Source organism: Zosterops lateralis (genome assembly GCF_965231275.1).
Source record: "Zosterops lateralis genome assembly, chromosome: 8".
NCBI classification, from domain to species: domain Eukaryota; kingdom Metazoa; phylum Chordata; class Aves; order Passeriformes; family Zosteropidae; genus Zosterops; species Zosterops lateralis.
This window is the reverse complement of record NC_139768.1, coordinates 33,702,485-33,724,104: the sequence shown is the minus strand read 5'-3', so window position 1 is coordinate 33,724,104 and position 21,620 is coordinate 33,702,485. Positions and strand designations below refer to the sequence as shown.

At 45.0% G+C, this 21,620-nt stretch overlaps 1 protein-coding gene across 2 annotated transcripts; it reads left to right on the top strand.

Moving 5' to 3' along the window:
* Positions 1-645: 645 nt before the first annotated feature.
* LOC310911961 (prosaposin) lies at positions 646-21,436 on the top strand. 2 transcript variants are annotated; one of them, XM_083866057.1, is made up of 14 exons: positions 646-742; positions 9,759-9,892; positions 10,903-10,977; positions 11,662-11,787; positions 12,042-12,236; positions 12,936-13,079; positions 13,603-13,659; positions 16,344-16,457; positions 17,240-17,335; positions 17,532-17,718; positions 17,872-18,023; positions 19,708-19,788; positions 20,335-20,442; positions 20,984-21,436. In XM_083866057.1, the coding sequence occupies exons 1-14, from the start codon at positions 688-690 to the stop codon at positions 21,017-21,019; spliced, it is 1,560 nt and encodes a 519-aa protein (XP_083722183.1). In that variant the 5' UTR covers positions 646-687; the 3' UTR covers positions 21,020-21,436. The 2 variants fall into 2 exon arrangements, with proteins under 2 accessions (XP_083722183.1, XP_083722182.1); XM_083866056.1 differs by lacking the exon at positions 20,984-21,436 and having other exon boundaries at positions 20,335-20,502.
* Positions 21,437-21,620: the final 184 nt, after the last annotated feature.

Sequence of the window (21,620 nt, the reverse complement as noted above, 5' to 3'; positions counted from 1 at the left end):
GACCTCACAGCACACCCGCTATCTGGGGGCCACAGGGGAGCTGGGGAGGGATCCTTCATCAACAATTGTAGTGCCAGGACAAGGAGGAATGGCTGGAATTTGATGGAGAGGCAGCTGAGGTTGGATATGAGGAGGAAACTTTGATTACTGTGAGGGGGTTGAGGCACTGGCACAGGCTGCACAGGGAGGTTTGTGGATGCACCATCCCCCGAACTGTTCAAAGCCAGCTGGGAGACACCCTTTACCAACCTGGTCTAGTGGGAAGGGCACGGCAGCGGATTGGAAAAGCTGCATTGCAACCCCTTAATACTGTGTCTCCATGTTGATGCGTGCCTCAATCAGAGGCTGCCAGCCTGGCTGGTCTGTGTGGAGGAGACAGCAGTCTTTGGGACTCCCACTGCCTCCGGGCAGCACCCGTGGAAGCAAAAATCGTCTTGAATGCGTTTTTTTTCTCCGGACAGACAACGAACGCCGTTGACAGCCGGGAAAGCGCCGGCTCCACCCGCGGCCGCCATTTTGCGAGGCCGCGCCCCGTCACGCCCCCTGCCCCCCCCACCCCGGGCCCCGCCAGTGCGCGCGCGCGGGGGGCGGGGCGGTGTGCGCGCGTGCGCGGCCCGCCTCTATATAAGGGCGGGAGCGGGCGGTGCCGGCGGCGCCGCATTGCAGACGGGCGCGGAGAGGGGAGCGATGGCGCGGCCGCTGATCCTCGGGCTCCTCAGCCTCCTCGGGCTCCTGGCCGCCGGTAAGCGCCGCCCTCCCGAGCCCCTTCCCCATCCAGCTTAGCCCCGGCGGGCTCGGGGAGAGGTTCTCTGCGGGCCCAGCCTGCGCGGGACGGGGGCAGCGCGGAGGGGGCGAAGGCCGGTCCTGGCGCTGTTTGTATTCCCCCAGCAGGACCCGCTCCCAGATCCCAAACAGAGGAAGCAGCGATGAGGGGGGGTAGGGGGATTGAGGTTTTCAAGGGCGCCTTCGAGGTGGCTGTGATGGAAAGGCTGTGTTTGCGGGGGGGGGGGGGGAGAGTCGCCCAAAAATAGCGCCGGGGGAAGGCAGGGAGAAGGGGGAGAGTCGCCGTGAGGAGCCGGCCATTCCCGCCGCTGGCCGGGAAGTGACTGCCCCACGGAGCCGCGCTCGGTGTGCGCCCACATCCCACACGAGTCGGGCAGCTCAGACCCCAGGCTGGTGGGGACCAGTGGGAAGGACTGTTTTTCCTGCCGGCAGCGCTGTTTATCTCCGCCACTTCAGGGATAGATGGCTGCTAATCCTCTTGCAGATGGCGGGAGGTTGCCGTTGCTGTTGAGTTCTTTGCGTTAGGATCGCCGGCTCCATATGGAAAATTCCACTGATTTTGCTGCTCGCTATCTCGTTACCTGTTTTTGCCGAGGTGAAAGTGATGGGGGAGTCGTCTCCCTTTAGCTGAAGGATTAGAGGTTAGAACGTGCAATGCTTATGTTTTGTACATTGCAGAAGCTTGACAGAGGTACAGAATGATTCATAGTCAGACGAGTGGTAGTACACCTTTTGGCTGTGGGATGGAATAGCTAGAAACCTCAGAATGTAAGGACTTGCACAGTTGGAGAATTTTCTTTTAAATCAGGCCATTTTAATATTAAAGCTTATCTGCTCAAAGTTTAACCTGCAGCATTTCAAAAGTCAGTGAGAAAAAAAAAAGCTCAACTGGCTGCTTAAAGGCTATAGGAGCAACCAGCTGTCATAGTACAGTAAATAATCCTGTGAATTTTTTCATGACTGTACGTGAGTCTTGAACTTTATTGTAGTTTTAATGTCATAAAATCATAGAATGGCCTGGGTTGGGAGGGACCTTAAAGGTCATCTAGTTCCAACCCTCTTCTGAGGACAGGTGCCCCTTCCCCTAGATATACTGATAATATTTAATATGCTGATCTGTGGACAGTTTAATGTATTATCTCAGACTTTTCAGGCAGGAAGCAAGAAAGCAAATATCAGCTTTCACTCTGCATGTTTATGTGCTTTCATAGTGTCCTTTGAGTCTGCTCTGCCCTGAATTAGCTGCCATCAGTTACCACTCCTTCTGGGACTGTTTCCAAATCGCTGAAATCATTGCAGTTTCTTGCGCTTTGAAAGTGAAAAGGCTTCACCTTGAAGTATTCACCAGATTTCCCATTAGTGTATTTAGGGAAATTGTAATGAGAAACCAGTTCAGCAATGAGAGTTTGCTTGGCCTACCTGTTAAAGACAAGGTATGCAGCTGAGGGTAACAGGAGACTAGTCAGGCCTGTTTTCCCTTAGGAAGTCACTCTTCTAACACAAATAAACAGCTGTCTTTTTTCACCAGGGTCCTGTTATGAATGCTAATTGCCTCACCTACCTTGCAGATTTTCCTGAAGATTTTGCTGTGACAGCCTGAAACACCGTTTTCATCTGCCGAGCTCGCTAATTAGCTGTGCACAAACTGAGCCACTCTTGTCAGATCCTAATGGAGTCACTTGGCTGCCTTACAGGCCGTGAGGGTTTTTGGTTGACCTACTTCCAGGGCTTCTGTGCATCTTCCCTTTAAGGGAGACATGGAGGAATTAAAGCAGGATGTACAGGTCCTGGCATCTCTGGACTACTGATGCGCACTCTGATTATTTCTTGTCTTTGAGGCCAGGCAGGGAGGAGGAAGGCTGGGTGTGCTGTTAAAGCAGGACTCAGTTTCTCTTAAAGTGAATATTTCCTCCCCTTTTGCTAAATTAAAAGTTAAGCTGGGAGTGGAAAGTAAAACCTTGAGAATATGATTTTTTCACATGCCCTCTCTCATAAAATAGTAGACTTAAAACCTTGTAAGGAATGAAGATTCAAGTTAATGTGTAATTCCTCTAGCAAACGCTGGTCAGAACATCTGGGGACAGGAAATTTGTAGGCCGAGTTAAGCTGGCTTGCATTTTCTTGAGGATATGGATAAAGCAGATAGTTGGACTGTTCTGTAGTTTGCAGGCTTGTTCTGCTATGAATGTGGTTTCCTAACAAAGAAACCAAAACCCAAAAAAACCAAGCTGGCTGGTGCAGCCCACTGCTGCATATTAAATTAGGAGAAGAGTAGAAGGTGTGTTGTGCCAGCAATGGTGTGTCCAGCCTGACCAGGGCAGTGACTGCCCCCTATGCTGGGCACTGCTGAGGCCACACCTCAGATCTTGTGTCCAGTTCTGGGCCTTCACTACAGGAAGGACACTGAGGTGCTGGAGTGTGTCCAGAGAAGGGAACAGAGCTAGGGAAGGGTTTGGAGGGCAGGTCCAGGTTGGAAGTCAGGAGAAATTCCTTCTCAGAAGGGATGGTCAGGCACTGGAATGGGCTGCCCAGGGAGGCAGCAGAGTCACTGTCCCTGGAGGTGTGCCAGAAACGTCTGGACCCTGCACTCAGGGCTCTGGTCTGGATGACAAGGGGGTGGTTGGTCACAGGTTGGACCTGATGTTCTTGGAGGTCTTTTCCGACCTAAATGGTGCAGTGATTATATAGAAATAAAATAGGTGTTTTCTTGTGGGAGTAACTGGCTCTGAGGAGGCGTCAGGCCAGTGCTTTGATAGCACAGTAGTCATGTGCCTTGTGTAAACCTGCCTTGCACAATCCCTGCTTGTTTGCCAGGCAGGTATAAATAGAAAGGTTGCTGTTGGTTGTGTCTGGAGGAGCCGAGCCAGCCGTTCTGCCCGGTCACACCCGGCAGAATGCGCCTGCAGAGCTGCCTGGGCCCGGGGCGGCCGTTCTGTACCCTGGGCTGCTCAGGCACTCCAAGGGCGCTGCTCTGGAAGCCCCCAAACACCGAGGGGATGGGGAGGGGGGAGCAAGAGAGAGGGAGCCTGTCAGCCAAACTGGATGTGTCACCTGATGTCAGCTGAGGCTCCCCGGGAGGTTGGACTGTGCTATTTCAGGGAAGGCTTTTCTGGTTTAAATGTGAGGACACCTTGATTTTGTATCTGTGGGGGAAACAGGGCCAGCTACTGCTGCCATGGGCTTTTGTTTCAGTATCTTGTGTAGATCTGATTCTTCAAAGCAGGTTAGGACAACACCTTAGAACTTTATGACGTAAAAAGAGTTTGGTTTTTTCCTTAAAGAATTTACTCACTTTCTGTTTAATTTTTTTTTTTGTAATGAAGCAGCTTTTAAATGCAATTCATTTGCTGCTACTAAAATATCAGAGTCCTATTGCAATTAAAAAGGCTACACTGAAGTGTGTGTATGTATTTTAGGGCAGGGCTTCTCTCTGTTTGGTCATGAGGCAATGTTTGGTTTCATATGCCTGATAGCAGATTATCCCAGTCTTTTTGCTGTGGATATATTTGTCTGGTGAACAAGAAATGTTAAATACAGGTTTTCTGCAGAAACTCACATGAAATCTGTTCCTTGCATCCCCTCAAAAAAACCCTCAGAACAAAACCAGAAAGAATGGAGATGGACAACAAGTATGCCCCAAGCAGGCATCTGCTGCAGGGAAAAATGCTGCTCATAGCCTTCTGGGAATATCTTAGCATACTGTATGGGACCACTTACCCCAGATAACTACCAGGTGCCCTAGAACATCCACTTATCTCTTCTGGATTCTGCCATAGAGAAATCTCAGGCAGCAGCCAGACCTTGCTTGGCAACTCCTGGCCAACTTGGAAATTATTATTTTGCAACCTTTGCAGTTACCTGGGAGAATTTACTGGGCCAGTAGAGGTGCTTTTACTGTTCCAGCTCATCCAGTTGTCTGCTCTCTTTAACTTTGCTATGATTGCCTGTACCTACACAAACTGCTTGTCTTGCCATGCTTGTGTTCTGGTGAGGGAGGCAAGGGAGCACCTGAGGCAGAGGCAGTGTGCCTAAATGAGAATGAGTTCCCAGCGTTGAAGAAGAGTCTGGTTGTGGTGCTTACTCCAAATTAATTTCTTGCCCATCACAATAATTAGAAATCTTTTAAAGCTTGGTTCTTCATCGGTAGATATTGGACAGAAAGACTAATTTTTAACTGGAATGCTGGTAACGGCTAGCCACATTTCTTCCAGTTTTTCTTCAGATTGCCTGTAATCCCTCAAACTTTCTGGTCACTTTACTGCCTCATTAATCCAGAGGCATAGGAACCCTTTGGAAAGAGCACTGGTGTGTGATGTGGTTACAGCATTTGAAGTTTTACTCATTAACTGACCAGAGAGGCTGTGGAGTTATTGACTCCTTCTGGTAACTTCAGATTAGGGTCACTCCTTTACTTCTTCACACTTTGTAAACTTTGATGAAGGGAAGTTGATCCCTCTTGACTTCTTTAATTTAAACCCGCTTTGCTTTTGGGACTCTCAAAGGAGATGGGGAAAAGTCAGTAACTAACAGAGCACAGATGGCAGAGGCTGATGCATTCTCTTGGTCTGTGGTGTCCCTGGAAGATAATGAAATTTATTTTTTTTTCTAACACTGCAAGTAGGACAGCCTGAGAATAACATCCTTCCTAAAGAATAGGTTAATACACTTAGGCAGGCTGAACTGTCACAAAAGCGTAAGAGTTAGCAGCAACCTAAATTATCGTCACATTTTATTTCAATCCATTGAGTTGAACAGCAGCTCAGCACTCATGTAATTTTATTATTTTTCCAAATTACAGGTTAATTTGTCTGTAACAAAGGGTTTTTCTAGCAGTTGGGTTTGGAGGAGGCTGGAGTCTTCAGGTTGAATTTCTTTGTGTTCTGGATGGTAGTTTTCTGATTCACCCTTTGGCTCTTTAGGGAATCTGGTCTGGCCCCTCAGAATCCCTGTTTATTGAAGCCTGTGTATGGTGTTAACTTTTAAGTCTCATTTGAGCTTCAGTGCAGCTTTGGAGGGGATTTCTTAGGGTGTTTTTCTGAGAATCTAGGGGAAGAAATTCAGAGTGGCTCTCTGTGGAGGAAGAGTGAGACAAATGCTTGAGGGAAGGGAAGGTGTTTTCCAAGAAAGGTAATTGCCTAGCAATTTTCCTGTAGCTCTCCTGGCAGAATGGTAATCCAGACATTATAAGCTTCCTTCCTTTTAGGTTCCTGTTTCCTGGAGGGGAGTGGAGAACTGAGCTGTGTTTTCACATGCGTGGCTCTATAAGCCAAGTGGAAAAGGTGGTATTTTCTGAGGGGGCCATCACCTCTACTTCCCAAACTTGTGTTTGTATGTTGGGATAAGCTTGATAAAGCAAAGGCTGTTTTTTCCTACATTGAAAAAGCCACATCTGAAGGGGTTCAAGCAGGGAGAAACCAGTGAAGAGGATGAGTAAAGAAACACCTTGGCCTTCACAGATAAACTTGTTTGATGCTCTAAAAATAGTGACTTGCAAAAACTTCAGGAGATGGGAGGGACAGGTCTTGGTGGGCATGACTGTGACTGGTGAGAGGTGATCTACAGAGAAAGGAGAAATCTATTAATAAATGGATGACCTTAGGTAAAGAACAATCTATAAAATAAAGAGATGGCAGAGATAACAAAGTAATTCCCTTGGGTTTATCCATTGAGCACTGGGAGCTGTGAGGTAACTGCTGGTGCTTTGCTTTCTCTTGGGTTGCTGCTGTGCTGGGGATGTGAAATACCATGTTAAGGTGTCGTTCCTTTTGTGGCAAAGGATATTTGAAGGGAAGAGTTAAAACTCAAAACTGTTTGTTCTGAGACACCACAAGGTCTTGACAGACTTCACTGGAATGTTTGCTTTTGTTGTAATACAAGTTAATGTATGAGGGGAAAATTCTGTTTCACAGTTAAATAGGAGAACGAGATAAAAGGGAAAAAAGTGGTAACAGTAGACAGTTTCCAGCTATTCTTTTCTGAATCTGCAGGATCTGAATTTATGCAGAGTTTTTGTAGCTTTGTTTCTGTTTTTCCCAGGATGTTCAGAAAGGGAGGGTGGATATTGTTGCAATGAAGGTGCATTCTTTCGAATTAGATATAATAGTTCAAACAAAGGTACTTCCCCATAATACAGAAATTTAAATAAAAATTTAACTGTATTTGAAGTTGCTGTGGAAGGTGTCAGAAAAGAAGCCAGGATTAGTGTGTGTCATCTTTGTTCTGTAGCTGCTCTGAAATGTGCCAGCCATGTGTGGCTCTAACAAACAAATTTGCTTAGTCACTGTTTGACCAGAAAGATCTGTACTGAAAACATAAAATTTAGAGTTGTCTTGACACACAGCCAGCAAAGCTGATAAGTAAAAATAAATCTAAAGCATGGTATTTTTGTCGTACACTTAATAATGATCTATTGTTAAGGCTGTGAGGAGGAAGGAACAAGACAGGGTGCTGGAGCTCGTACAGATCTGAAAAGTCATACAGTGACAGGATCTTAAAAGTAAAAAGTCAAACAAAACCTGGAAGCTCATTAAGAGCCTGATCAAACCAATACAAGTTACAGCATGAATGCCTCCATTTGGCTTTAAAACACTCTCCTAAATCAAGAGTTTGAGAGACTGCTCGGAATAACTATTATTGGAGTTTTATAGTTCAGTTTTGTAGTTCACAGTATGTTTCAGTGTAGGAGGAGTAATTGTCTTTTGATAAAGGCCTAGGTTAAAAGCTGTACTTGTAAATAGCTGGGAACCCTTGATTCCACTGTTTAAAATCCAGATCTTGACTGACTTCATTCAGAGCTTGACTCTGCCTTCCAGAGCCTTCCTACCACTGTTCAATGCCAGTATCTGAAAGGGAAGAATAACTTTCCCTCAACCAAGTGTATTCTTGTTTATTGTCACCCTGCCAGAGCTGACAGCCCTTTGGCTGGCCAGTCTGACTTTGAAAATTAACTATTCTTAGGGCTTCCAAATCAATAATGCTGAAGTTTAGAATAGGCTGTAAATATTTTGCTAACTATACATTATTAGAAGCTTTGAAATCTTACTCCTGCAGTCTCTCAGGCAGTACCGGTGTGCTGTCCTTCTCTAGAAAAATATGTAATGAAGGCTTTTTACTGGGAGAGAGGGTGACAAGCTTCAAGCTTTTGTGTAAAAAATCAGGTGTGCAGAGCACGTTTTTCTTAAAATAAATGGGTCATTCCTCTGAAATCCAGTGTAAACAGGCTTTATAAATAAACATCTGAGCAGGCTGCAGACTGCCACCTATAAAGCAGTGTTTATCTGGCTGTTTGATGAGTGGTGGCCATGTACCTTGTAGATGCACTGCTAATTCTGCTTTAAATCGATCCTCTAATTGTCTAGAACAAGGCATGAGAAATGGGAGAGTGATTGTTCATCTGCTGTAGCATTACTAGAAGCTTCATAGGAATGAAACAGCTGGACTCCTGCCTCGTGGTTGACAGTGTAATTTTACAGGGTTTTGTGATGTGTAAACAGCATTGATGTTAAGAGAACACCTGTACAGCTAATAGGTTTGAACAGATTGACTTTATGGTTTGTTCTGGTGTTTTTAATTTTTGTAAACTTTGGCAGCAGTGCCTTGTGGGGTTGGACCATGGTGGATTTCTTTGGAGCCTGCCTGATGTCGATTTTAGGAGATGTTTCTTGATTGGTTAGTGCAGTGTGGGACATTGTCTGCTGAAGAAACAGAGCTTACTGACAGATAGGATGGTTTTAGAAACTGAGAGAAGTTGGGTGTCAGGTCAAGACAGCACAATTTTTAAAAAAAGAAGCTTGGAAAGTCAGCAGAAACATGGGTTTGATTCATTTGTCCTACTGATTATTCATGGTGCAGATACTTTACATTTCTTTACCAGGACTGTCCAGAAAAGATATTCTGTATCTTACTTATGAACTTCATAGGTTGCATGGCAGTCCCACATGGGATGGGAAGTAATGTCCAAAAAAGTACTGATACATTTTTTCACCCCCAGAGATTTTTCTGTACACAGTTGAAGACTTGACCAAGAAGAAAAAAAAGGACGTCTAAATAGATTTAGTGGGTTTAAAAAGTATGATAGAACATTCCTTAAGAACATTCTTAAAGCTTTCTGTTTATGGTCAGTGTTTTGGACTGTACCTGCTCTTAAGTCTTCCATGTAATGCATACATTGTTGTGGCTCCTAATCTAATTTCTTTCCTCACTCTCTCAGCTGCTGTGTGAGAACAGGATGCTTCATGTGGGAGGAGGGATGCCGACAGCAATTACAAGCTGGTTCAGAGCTGAAGTGCCAGTAGGGCAGGAGAACAGGGAGATTGTAGCTTTGGCAGTCAGCTGTCTGTAGGGTAGATTTCTGTAATGAGCAGGTTTTGTGTTTCAAGTCATCTGGTAGTTCTTGTGTGCTAAGCAAAGTGAGGTTTTGTATTTTGGATTTTTAAGGGTTTTTTTACAAGAGGTGGATGCTGGGGGAGAGGACTGCTGAGGTGCTGAGACTTGGGAAGTTCAACCTTTACAGCTTTTCCAGTTTTTTTCCTTTGACTCTATAACCTGTGTTTGGGACAGGTCAATAATTTCAATAATTGCAATGTGCTTACAGACTAATAAACAGTTGGTTATGGTGTTAACCTGCTAGCTCTACTGTCGCTAGAGGACACGAAAGAACCACACTCACCTGTCAAGTTGAGAAATGAGAAGAGAAAAAGAGGAAATTTATTATGGTTTGAGGTTTAAATAGGGTTTGGAATTTGATCAGGGGTTGAGGGACAAGAGCAACACCTCTCTGACCCCAGTGGTCAACTTAGAAGTCTATCAATTTGTTCTTCCTCCTAGAAGGGATGTGCTATTTACAAAATATCAGTCTTTGTTTTTGTTACAAGAGTGAGAAAGCTCCAGTAGAAATGTGAAAAGATCAGAATGCTGAAAAATCAAAGCAACGCTCTACAGCTGCAGAGGCTGATTCTGTTTGCTCTCTCTGGCAGCCGTGGCGAGCCCTGTGCTGTGGCAGAAGGAGTGTGTGAAGGGGCCGGAGGTGTGGTGTCAGAGCATTCGCACGGCCTCGCAGTGCGGGGCGCTGAAACACTGCCAGCAGAACGTCTGGAACAAGCCTGCCGTGGTAAGTGCCAGCCCCTGAGAGCTCCCAGGCATGCCTGGGGCTCAGGTGGCTGCTTTCCACATGCTGAGGAAGATTTCTTAAGTCTCTGACTGGAGTTAAGTGCTGCATCCCACTCTGCCGAGGTTGCCGTGCCTTAATTTGGGTGCTGGATAAAGGTTGGTTTTCACAGCTCTGCCTTGCACAACTTGTCTGCTGACTTCTCCCGTGACCTGTTGCACAAGCACCCGGCAATGTATGGAATGGGGCTAGTGGATTTCACTTGCTCCTCTGTATTGTTACCGACTCCTAGTTCGTAGAAGTCTTTTCTGAACTTGAGCAATTATTACAAAAAAAGCTGTATTTCTTTAGGTCTTTCTCAAAGGTTAAAATTGCCAGAAAGATGCAGTATATGCTAAATTATGGAAGGCCTGACAGTAAATAATAGTACAAATGTTATGTTTAGTGCAGCTTTTCAAGTTGCATTTGCACTAAATGTGAGGGCTGCTTTACTAGATGTAACTGTAGTTTGGGTATTGTTTCACAGTTTTCTGGGGGAGAAAAAAGGTGTGTTACTTACAGGTGCTTTCAGTCCACATTGGCTATGTCTGTGCAGAGATTATTCAGTTTTAAGAAAAGTAGAGGAAGGGAGGAATGTCAGAGCACAACTGCAATGGTTGAAGCAGCCTGAAATGTTCTAAGATTTCTAGCAAGTGTGAACTCTGTAGGAAAAGGTAAAAGGAGAAGGTGTCTTGGGACAATCAACTTTGTTTCAAGGGACTGGGAGGAGGTGAAATGAACAAGTGGTAGTGTGCCAGCTTCTTCATACAGCATTGGTTTACTGACGAAACTGTAGCTGGAGATGCTTGAAATAGCCTCACTCTTTGTTTACGAATACCTCTTCCCACCCTAGCCTCAACCAGTATTTCTTCCTTAATTCCAGATATAATGTTTGTTCTTTGTGGTATTGTTCACATTATACTCTTACAGACACTTAATTCTTTCTCCAAGTAACTCTCTGCTTCTCCCTCCAGAGCAGTATTCCCTGTGACTTGTGTAAGGAGCTTGTGACAGTTGCTGGCAAAGTTTTAAAGGATAATGGCACTGAGGTAAGCAGAGCTCCTTTTCTCCTTATCCCAAAACACTATTTGGTTTCAAGATATTGTGGTGAGGGGGTGGAAGAGTAGTCTGTGTTTTTTCCTGATATAAGCAGCAGATGTTGAAAGGACTGGAGTGCATGGGAAAAGGCTTTTAAGCAGCCTCTGCTGGTTTAGAAATTAGCAAATTCTAGAGCCTCCCATACCTTAACATGTCCCTGATTGGCTGTAGATTCTTAATAAAGTTGTTCTTGTCCCAGTGGGGCATCAGTAGGAAAAGGTGGGGTACTGTGGTCTCTAGGTTACACCACGCGGCTTTGTTTTGATTTGTGGGCACTGCTTCCCTTTTTCTTTTGTGAACATGTGTGTACTTGCTATAATAAACAAGTCACTGTCCCATGAGCCCAGAAGTTCACTTTCTCCTCTTAGTTTTAAGTGTTCTGTTCTGGTGAGGCTGGACTGTGCAGGCCACACAGGTAGCATGATGTGTTTGTGCTGTGACAGGGTCTCATCAAAGGTCCAGAACTGGGGAAAATGTATCTATTGTGTAGAACCGTGTTCTAGTTTTGCCTATTGCTGCCTGGACCTACCTGAGTATGAGGAGCTTGTTTCAGGCGCTGTATTGTGCATTTTGGGAGTGGAAGGAACATTTGAGAGAGGGATATGATCTATCTCTGCTCACCTCATCTTTGATAGGATGAGATCCGCTCTTACTTGGAAAAGACCTGCGAGTTTCTTCCTGACCCAGGCCTTGTCTCTGAGTGCAAAGAAATTGTGGATTCCTACCTACCAGTCATCATGGATATGATCAAGGAAGAGCTTGTAAGTAGATAACGATTTTCAGCTGCTGATATTAAAAGTTATGCTCCTGTTGGTGCCCAAATTTCTCTTCTTCCTAAGATTGTGCATATGATGCTTCAGTCCCGTGTGGATCACTGGTACTATTAGTCTGAAGACTCCTTCCTTGCTATGAAACATATTCCCTGTCTTACCATGTTTCAGCTGAATGACTCTCTATTCTGAACTTTAAAAGTGACATCAGTTTGGAGCTTTTTGTGTTATCTTGTCTCCCCCAGGATAAACCTGAGGTTGTGTGCAGTGCCCTCGCTCTGTGCCAGTCCCTTCAGAAGCACCTGGCAGCAATGAAGCTCCAGAAACAGCTCCAGACCAATAAGATCCCAGAGCTGGATTTCTCTGAACTGGCATCCCCGTTCATGGCTAACGTGCCTCTTCTCCTTTACCCTCAGGACAAGCCCAAGCAGAAGCCTAAGGTAAGGGTGCCAGGGCTGTTCTAGTGTGGACCATGTCTGTAGTCTTGGATTAAGTTCTACAAGACCTGTAAAGGCAGGTCTTGTGCTGTGCTGTTGCCATCCAGGACTGTGGTAATCAAGCAGGTCTTGCTAGAAACAATTTCTTCTGACATAAAGGGTGGCCCTGGGGTTTAGCAGAAGAGCAACCCTGCACATGTTTTTAGCAACCTACTAGCTGTGCCCCTCAGGGGATGCATTTGTCTCTGATTGTAGGGGTGACAGACTGGATTGGAAAAGAACAAATAGTTGACAAAGGGGAATAGATGAGGCAATGAACTCGGGTGCAGAGGCTGAGTGTTGACAGTGAGCCGGGGTGCAAGAGTTGAGCAGTGAGTGGGTTGAGAACAAGCTGCTGTGGGTGGATCAGGCAAGATCTGTGCCAGATTTAGAAAGCTCCCCACTGTGGTCTGTAACAAAACCAAGAGATTTGAAGATTGCTTCTCTTAACTATTATCTCTGCTTTGGAGCCAAGTAGGTACCTAATCTCCATCTAGTGGCTGGTGCACACACCAGCAGTAGCTCGTCTCCCCAATAGCTCAGGCTTCAAAGTATTCTCCAGAGAATTTATTAAGGTTTGTACATAGATCAGAATAGCTTGTAAAACTAAAACATGTCATGTGAAGTTGTGTCAACTTCAGTTTCCTTTCACTCTTTGTCCAGGCCAGTGGGGATGTGTGCCAAGATTGCATTCAGCTGGTCACTGATGTTCAGGAAGCTGTGAAGACAAACTCCTCTTTTGTGAAGTCTTTGGTTGCTCATGCCAAGGAGGAGTGTGACCGTTTGGGGCCTGGGGTGTCCGACATGGTAAACTGTCCTTTTTTATTGAAAAATTCTGTTCTGTAAGCAAATATAAAAGAGTTTGCTCAGTGCCTTAATCCCCTGATCATATTCTCTATTTAATATCACAAAGGAGACTCTGTCGTATGTTTTAACACAGTATAACAGTAACAAAACTGAAATTGTAAACTTCAGGGTCAGGAAAGTTGGATGGGATGTGTGGGACTGGGGTGAAGGAGAAAGACTCCAAACTGCTTCTAACCCTTGAGGGCCTTTTTCACAAAAATTGTCTGGGTGGGTGATGTGGTCATATCAATGGGTGGATGGGGGCTTTTTGCCCTGAGAGGAAGAGAAAAGGTTAAGCAGTGACCTGTGCAGCAGTTTTGTAACCTGAAATGCCATCTTGTATTTGGGCCAAGCTCTGAAAGACCTGTTGTTATGCAGTAGAGCAGGTAAATTAATACCTTAAGATGTATGCAAACATTCTAGGTGAACTCTACAGCATGGGTGGTTTGATCATCACAAGACTTTCTTTTCCCACTTTCTGCAGTGCAAGACCTACATCTCTGAGTATTCTGACTTGGCCATCCAGATGATGATGCACATGGTAAGATCAGCAGAGTGTAGTATTTACTCTCAGTTAATTTTTCTGGCTTGTGTAGCTAACTTTGGAAACAGGAAATATGCAGTGCAGTAAAACTTAATGCTTTGAACTTGATGTTTAATTGGATAGTAATTTCAGTTTCAGGGTGCTTTCTTTACCATGTTTCCTTCCACTTTATAGCCACTTCTGCAGTGCAAAAGGCACTCTAATCCTTTGAAATAGGAAGATACGTTACACATGTTCCTTCGTATTCCTTTACCTCAGTCCTGTGCTTACACCACTTCCCCCTCCCCCAAAATGTGTTAAGGATGTTAGAGTTGACTTTGTCAAAGTATTGCAAAATTAGTTCACGTGTGAGAGATAAGGTGTCTCCTGGGAAGCAAGGCTAAACATCCGTCTGGAATTGCTGTCCCAGGGTTCCTGCTCTCTGGGCTCTTGACTGGAGCCATGGAAAGTGAGTGGTACCTTCTGCAGCAGCATACATTTACCTCATACACAGCCCCTCTTTATCCAGAGAGCCGAGAGTCTTTAAAAAAAATAGCTAATCCTTTCCTTAGACAGTACAGTCTGTAGATCCCACGGGGACATAAATTACGGGTGAATATGTGGCTGACTTGACCCTGAGTTTGGCAACATAGTGGCCATTTTTGGTTCCAGTTGCTAAAGGCTACTTAGAAGCTCATCCTGTTTCTTAAACGTTTGGGGAGGAAGTCAATGTTTGTTCCAACAGCACTTAGTTTCTCATTTTAAGCATTGCAATGCAGTGTGTTGTTAATACCTGAAATTGGAATATGACTACACCTTGTGTGCATCTGAGTGTTGTCTAGACTCTCTGGAAGTAGTCTTGCCCAGGATGCCTCAATAACTGCAGATGAATAATGCTGGTTAGCACTGTGCAATTAAATGTGAGTTGCTGTAGCTGAGGATATTTGGGGAGGGACTGTGTCATATTCCATTATCTTTGTGGAAAGAATATATGCAGTTCCAAGTGCTTGATGTGTTTTTTCTCTTAACTGTTATCTTCAATTTCTCCTTTCTTGCTCTGTCTCCAATCTCCTCTGTCAACAGAAGGATCAGGTAGGTGAGCAACTTGCCTGTGGTGATAGCCTGCTTGTAGTTCACCCTTTGCTCTTAAAGGGCTTGTAGTTCACTTCTTGCTCTCTTAGCTGTACACTTGGTGTGATTGTACTCACTGCTGACAGATACAAGGGATATTTATGTGATTAAAACAGAAAAAGGCTACAAGCTTCCTCCAGTGCATCAGTCCTACTTCCAGCTCCAGATACCACTTTGTGCTACTAAGATTTCAACTTGACTGCTTTGGCCAGTAGAGCAGAAAATATCCTCCCTCTTATAGAAGAAGGATAGATGTGAAAAAAGCATGCCAGTGGCTCCTGACAGTTACTGGTTTAAAGTCTGGGCTCCAAAGGGCTTGAGCAAAGCTGTCCCCAGGTCTTTCCTTGGTTAACCTTTAAATCTAGGACCATGGTATAGATGTTTGAAGTATATGAACTGAAGAGATTAAGGCTTCCTAGAGCAATTTGGGCTTTTAATTTAACCTGTCCTGTGGGACCTTGTGTCTGTCACCTCTCTGTGAGGGAACATGTGTGTATGTGGGTGTTGCTGTAACATTAATACCTGGAACTGCTTCTTTTACAATGCATGAACCAAAGGGCTTGACTTAAAGGTGCTGCCTGGAGTATTCTGAAGCAGCACAGTGTCTCTGAGGTGCTGCTTTTGCTTGTGCATGACATTGTGGCATGATGTATTAATATTAACTCTGGGATAAGCTGTAGGAGGCTTGTAACAGGGTGAGAGATGATCTTCTAATTACCTGTAGGACCAAGGGTATCTTTTTCTAGCTTAAGAGACTTTAAGTGGGAAAACTCAAGTTTTATGCCTCACTCTACAGCCTTTCTCACTTTGGGTATCCGCCTTAGAGCAGTTTGCCTCGTGTCTGGCATTTCTTTGTCCATTTAGTAATGTATATTCAGAAAATAAATGCATAAAGAGTGTATTTCTTTAAGAAAGCCTTTTTGAAGACTTGGTTTCTATTTGCTGTTTTCTCTTACTCTGAGAACATACTGCAAGTTCAATTGTTGCAGTACAAATGATTAGGCTTGGGTTTTAACAAGCTCAACTTTTGTTTCTTGTAGGCTGTGTTCACTAATGCGAGAAACTGTTTCTGTTTGCAGAATGTGATGTTTCTGGCAGCTTTAAAGAAGGTAGTCTGTGGATGAGGAAAGAGGTTCTTTCTTCTAGGGATTTCTTTCAGCTTTTGGGTGAAGTCTGCAGTCAGGATAATTGGCCTCTCCTGTGATTACTTAAAGCTGGGGAGCAGCTTTGTGGATGCAGCTCTGATGTGATGCTGCTGGTGGCTTGTTTTGGTGTTGGTAGCTCTTAAGTCAACTCCTTTTGAAGGGCTTGAGTAGTGTGCCTCATGGGACATGTTTTTTTTAAATGGTGTTTTTAATTTCTCCCTCTTTAACAGGAACTGCTAAATTCCATCCAGTAGCTGTCCTGCCTATAACCTTACCAAATGCTTTGGCAATACTTGAAGTAGAAGTAGTCATGAAACTTTGTGTTGGAGCCTTTTAAAATTTTGCTCTCTGTGCCTGCTCACAGGTTCTGCAGAAAGGGCAGAGACTTCCAGACTTAAAAAAAATTGCTTATACATCTCTTTCCAGCAACCAAAGGACATTTGTGCCATGGTTGGGTTCTGTTCTTCTGTGAAGTCTGTTCCCCTTCAGCCTCTGGTGCCAGCTCAGGTGGTTCATGAGGTGAAAATGGAAATTGTGGAGGTAAGATGGGCTTTTTGTACTTTGCTTTCCCTTTTGCTTTAGTGTAACAAACTAGGTGAAAAAGATGACCTTTCATGTACAGAATAATCCAAGTCTCCCTGCATATAAATTCCTGGCCTTTTCTTGTTTCTGGTACTGATTTGTGAAGTAGGAAAGCTGATTGATTTGTTTGAACAGCAGAGCCTGCACTGAACCAGAGCTAGAAGGCAATGCTTCAGGATTGAAAGGGGAACTCTTGTTCTAGCAGTTCTGAATGACACCTTAAATGTAAATTCTCACTTTGAATTTTGCTCTTTGTTTGGAGTAATACTTTGATCCCTTTTAAAAATGGTGCAGCACTCTGCATGTGCAGATGAGAAATCAGAGTCAGAATGCTGAAGCTTTGAGTTTGAAGAAGCACCTTGGCTTCTCCAAAAGGTTATTTTTGCAAACAGAGATGCTCTCAATTCTAGGAAATGTTATTTAATGTAATTAATGTCCTCCATTAATCTATTTTAAAAACCACTATATATTTCCCTTGACTTCTGTCTCTGTGGGATAGCTTATCTACTAAATTCATCTCTTTGTTCAGCTTGGGGATTGTAGTCTTAAAGTTAGTCATACAAAATGCCCGTTCATTCAGACAGGCTTTTTACTGAGACCTTTGAGGCTGGTTTTGGGTTCAGTGTGACCTTTTGCATACTGCCCAAACTGAGCAGCTAGGCAAATGCTGTTAGGAGTTGTCCCTGTCAGGTGTGGTCCAGTGCTGATTTATTGCATGTGTGTTTCTTCCGTGTACTCAGAAAGCCTCAGTTCAAGAGAAGACTTTTTCGTTGTGTGAAATCTGTGAGACCATGGTGAAAGAAGTGACTGGCCTCTTGGAGAGCAACAAGACAGAGGTGTGTGAGGGGTGGGCAGTGTACCCCTTCCTGGGCTTTGGTTGAGACGGGGCTGCACCGAGGGGGGAAGGAAAGTCAACTTAGCTGCCTGTTCTCACAACAGCGAAATTTCTATCCTGGGTGGGTCAGAAAAGGTGTGTTTATGAACCAAGTTCCATTTCTCTCCCTGATTTACCTCACTTCCCCCGTGCTTCAGGAGGAGATTGTGCATGAGATGGAGGTGGTCTGCCGCCTGTTCCCGGGGAGTGTCAAGGATCAGTGCAAGGACTTCATCGAGGTCTATGGCCAGGCTGTGATTGACATGCTCTTGGAGGCAACAGATCCTGAAGCTGTGTGTGCCATGCTGAAATGCTGTGCAGCCAGCAAGCTTCCCCAGCAGCCAGGTGGGTGATGAGGGGTCTGTGGCTTTCAAAATAAGCTGGTTCACCTATGATGAGATCTCTTTTGAGGACATTGCTGATGCTGCCTCCTTTCTTCTCTTTGGGGGGAACTACCCAAGTGCTGATGTTTGGTTTGTTTTTTATTTTCCTTCTTAGTTGTAGTGAAACCTGCAGGTGGCTTCTGTGATATCTGCAAGATGGTGGTGGCTTATGCAGACAAAGAGCTGGAGAAGAATGCCACAACAGCTGAAATTGAAGCTTTACTGGAAAAAGTCTGTCACTTCCTGCCAGAGTCTGTCAGTGAACAGGTAAGGTGCTTGTGCTGGAGGCAGAGTAAAAAGCCATGGTCTTGGTTGGAAACTGCCCCTGTTGATTTGTCGGGTTTACATAGGTCCTACAGTGACAGTTACGCTTAACCTCATTGTCTGAGTGTTTCATCTGATATTCTGTCTGTATGCTAATTTTAGGTCCGTCTCTCAAGTGTCTCTACTTCTGCTATAAATGTCCAGGTACTCCTAACAGAGGTCTCTGTGTTTGGCCAAATGCCTTGTCTCTGGCTGGAGACAAACTGTCCACAGGTGCAGCTGGGACTGGCTTGTGTCCAGCAACCTGATCTTTCACAGGTTTTTCCCTTTACTAATACCAAAGCATAGCAGCTTCTCCTGTGCAGTGGAGCTAAAAAAAAAAAAAAAAAAAAAAAGAAAAAAAAAGGGAGTGAAAAAAGGCTTGATCTGAGGCAGTTGAATGACCTCACAGACACTGCAGTATGGCAGCCTGCCTTCCAGTCAGGGCAGGGCAGATGGAGATGAACAAAAGGATGAAACACAGAATCCTGGAATAGTTTGGGTTGGAAGCGACCTTAAAAACTATGTAATTCCAACTCCCTCTGCCATAGGCAGGGACATCTTTCAGAGTATTTGAGAAAACTAGAGAGCAGCTTCTCTTGTTGGTTTTTGTAACAGTCTTCTCTGCTAAAGGCTGGGAGGAGTTTGGGGTGCAGGGGGATTAGGTTTGCTCAGTTTCCATCCTTGGGAGTTGGCAGTCCCTTGAATAGATGTCTGCTTTTAAGGGCCTGAATTGACTGGTTGGATTGTTGTGCTGATTTGCAGTCAGGAAAGGTTTGCCTGGAAATCCTCAGAGAACAGTGGGTGGGAACTGTTGAAGGTGTGGTGGTTTTTTTCTCCTCAACACTGATCCTGTTCAGGGGGTTAATGCAGTAATTGGAAGTAGGCTGGTGTAATTCTAGTGGGGCACCTGTTAGACCCCTGATATCAAGATTTACCTGAAAATCTTATTAAGTGGCTGCTGAGTGTCAGCAAGTGGCAACTGCTTGTAACTTTACTGAGGATAGAATATAGAGGCTTAAAGCAGCTGTGGAACAGCTCTTCCTGCTGTGAGGCTGTTTAATAGCTGTGTTTGATTTATTAATCGGTGCTGTTTGTCTCTGCTGAGAGCAGCAGCATCTTACTCAGCTGTGGAGCTGGCCTCTCCACTAGAGGGAGAGGCTGCTCTGGCAGGAAGTGCTCCTGCTGCTGCCTTGACTGAGGGAACAACTGGAGTACAAGTGCTTAGGAGCCCTTGCTGCTATCCTGCTCAGGATGTTTTGTCTCCAGCTGGTTCTGTGTGCTTTCCTCTTGAGACAGGTGTGATCTCCACTGTCAGAGGCGAAGCTTTACAGTCAAAGCTTCTTCTGCTTGGTTCTTTTCCCAGAGCCTGTCCTGTCTGGTTCTTTTCCTTGTGACCCCTTTATCTCCTTATAGTGTGTCCACAGACAGCTGCAGGCAAGTGTGAGCTAGCAGAAGCAATGATGTAGTTGTGTGATTAGTGCCTGACTCCCTTGCCATGTGCAGAGCTCAAGCCTCTGCTTTATCCTTGTGGAATGTGTTGTTGGGGTGTTTGGGGTAGCACGCAGGCCTGCCTGCTTCAGCCCACACATTCCTCTGCTTTCAGAGGCTGTAGCAGGAGAATCTCTCACCCTGTGTTTTGTTACAGTGTGTGCAGTTTGTGGAACAGTATGAACCCGTGGTTGTGCAACTCTTGGCAGAGGTGATGGATCCCACTTTTGTTTGCACTGTGAGTATTGCATTTGGTTTTATTGAGTGCGGGCTCTGATACAGTCCTGCCTACTGTCCTGGGTGCCTTTCAGTGCCCAGCATGCAGAAACTCTGCTGGAATCAAAATCAGCATGCTGAATGCTTGGAGCAAGCCCCTTGTGCAAGGCCTGGGGCTTGCTGAATGGACGGCTGTCTGCCTGCCAGACCAGCACAAGGAAGGGCAGAAGGAGAGAGCTGCCAGTGGTTATCCACTGCTGAGGTTCAGTGGCAGGGCGTGATGTGCCCTGAATGTGGTGGGAGGTGAAGTGACATTTCTTGAGAAAGGTCCCTCTCTAGAAGATCTGTTTTTCAAAACATGATACGAAGGAGTTCCAGTAACTTAACCCTCCCCTGGGTCAGATTACTTCACTGCTGGTTCAGCTGCAGGTGTGAGCTCAGTGAGAGCTCCTGCAGCTGCCTCAGTGCAGCTCTCACACTCACTCAGGTGGAAGCTCAGTCATCAGGCTGGAGATCTCTTGGTGCAGTTAGAAAGGTGCTGACTGTGCTGCTGCTGCTCTTTTCCCAGAAACTTGGAGTTTGTGAGTCAGCTAAGGAGCCTCTCCTGGGGAATGATGCCTGTGTCTGGGGTCCAGGCTACTGGTGTAAGAACATGGACACTGCAGCTCAGTGCAACGTACGTACAGCAGCATTCTGCTTCCAGTTTCCTGTTGATCTTTGACACCTCCCTCTGAGCTGCTTTTGGCTTCTGCTGCTCTTCAAAGTGGATGAATTCCAGTTCAAATAAAGCCAAAGGGTACTAGTTTGATTAGAGGGTGTTTCATGGCTCTTAGCTTTCTCAAAGCTGTCTTTCCTCTCTTTTTTGTGTCCCACACCTGTCTGCTAGTATTTCAGAATCTATAGTAAGGTACAGTGTAAACTTTGTTTAGTCAGTGTTCCTGCAGCCAACAGACCATGTCACAATCTCTCAGTCAGCTCTAAAAATTGGCTTCCAGTATGGCTTTTTCTGCCAGGCCTTAATGGCTAAGGGTCATCAGCCTTCTTCCCTAAAGCTCCTGGCTGGTGAGGCTCAGGATGTTTATTCTAGTCCTCTTTGAAATCACTTACTTAAAGAAAAACAAATTTGCTCCCAAGATCTTGGCTCAGGATAAGGTGTTAAACTGCTTGTTTGCTAACTGGCTTTTTTCCACTAATATCAGCTATTTCTTCCCCTTTAGGCTGTTGATCACTGCAAACGTCATGTGTGGAACTAGAAGAAGAATTTCCAGTTCTGAAAGTTTGCCATGGCTCTTAGGAAATGTGGGCCGAGGTTGGCGGAGAGCTGTATCTCACCTGTCCCTCCTCTCTGCCTCATTAACAAATTGACCTTCAAGTTCCTTTGTTGTAACTCTTCTGTAGCAGTGCTGCTGTTGAAGGATCAGATTTTCGTTGTTGACTTAACAAAGATACTTCTGATTGTACAGTTTAACCCATTATGCTCCTAAAAATAGTCAGTGTGTTGTAGATTTTTTTTTTTTAATTGGTCGGCTGAAGTGGTTTTTTTATGTGCTGGGAAGAATGACAGAGATGGTGAAATGAGATGAGGCTCTTATCTTTTAATTAAAAAAAAAAGAGCAAAAGAGCACGTTAGTGACTAAACTTTCAATTGTCTTTGTAGGCAGCATTGGGAAGATTTTACACGCTTTGCATTTTTAACATCTGGCTGGAATGTTTATTTTCTTTGTATGGGAGCTCTAAGGGATAATGTTGAATCCAGGAATCCTTTTGGCTGGAATTTTCAAAGCTGTACAGATGCAGAGGGAGGGGGCTTTGTGCGCCCAGCTAGCTTTCAAAATCACTGGTACTTAAAAAGAT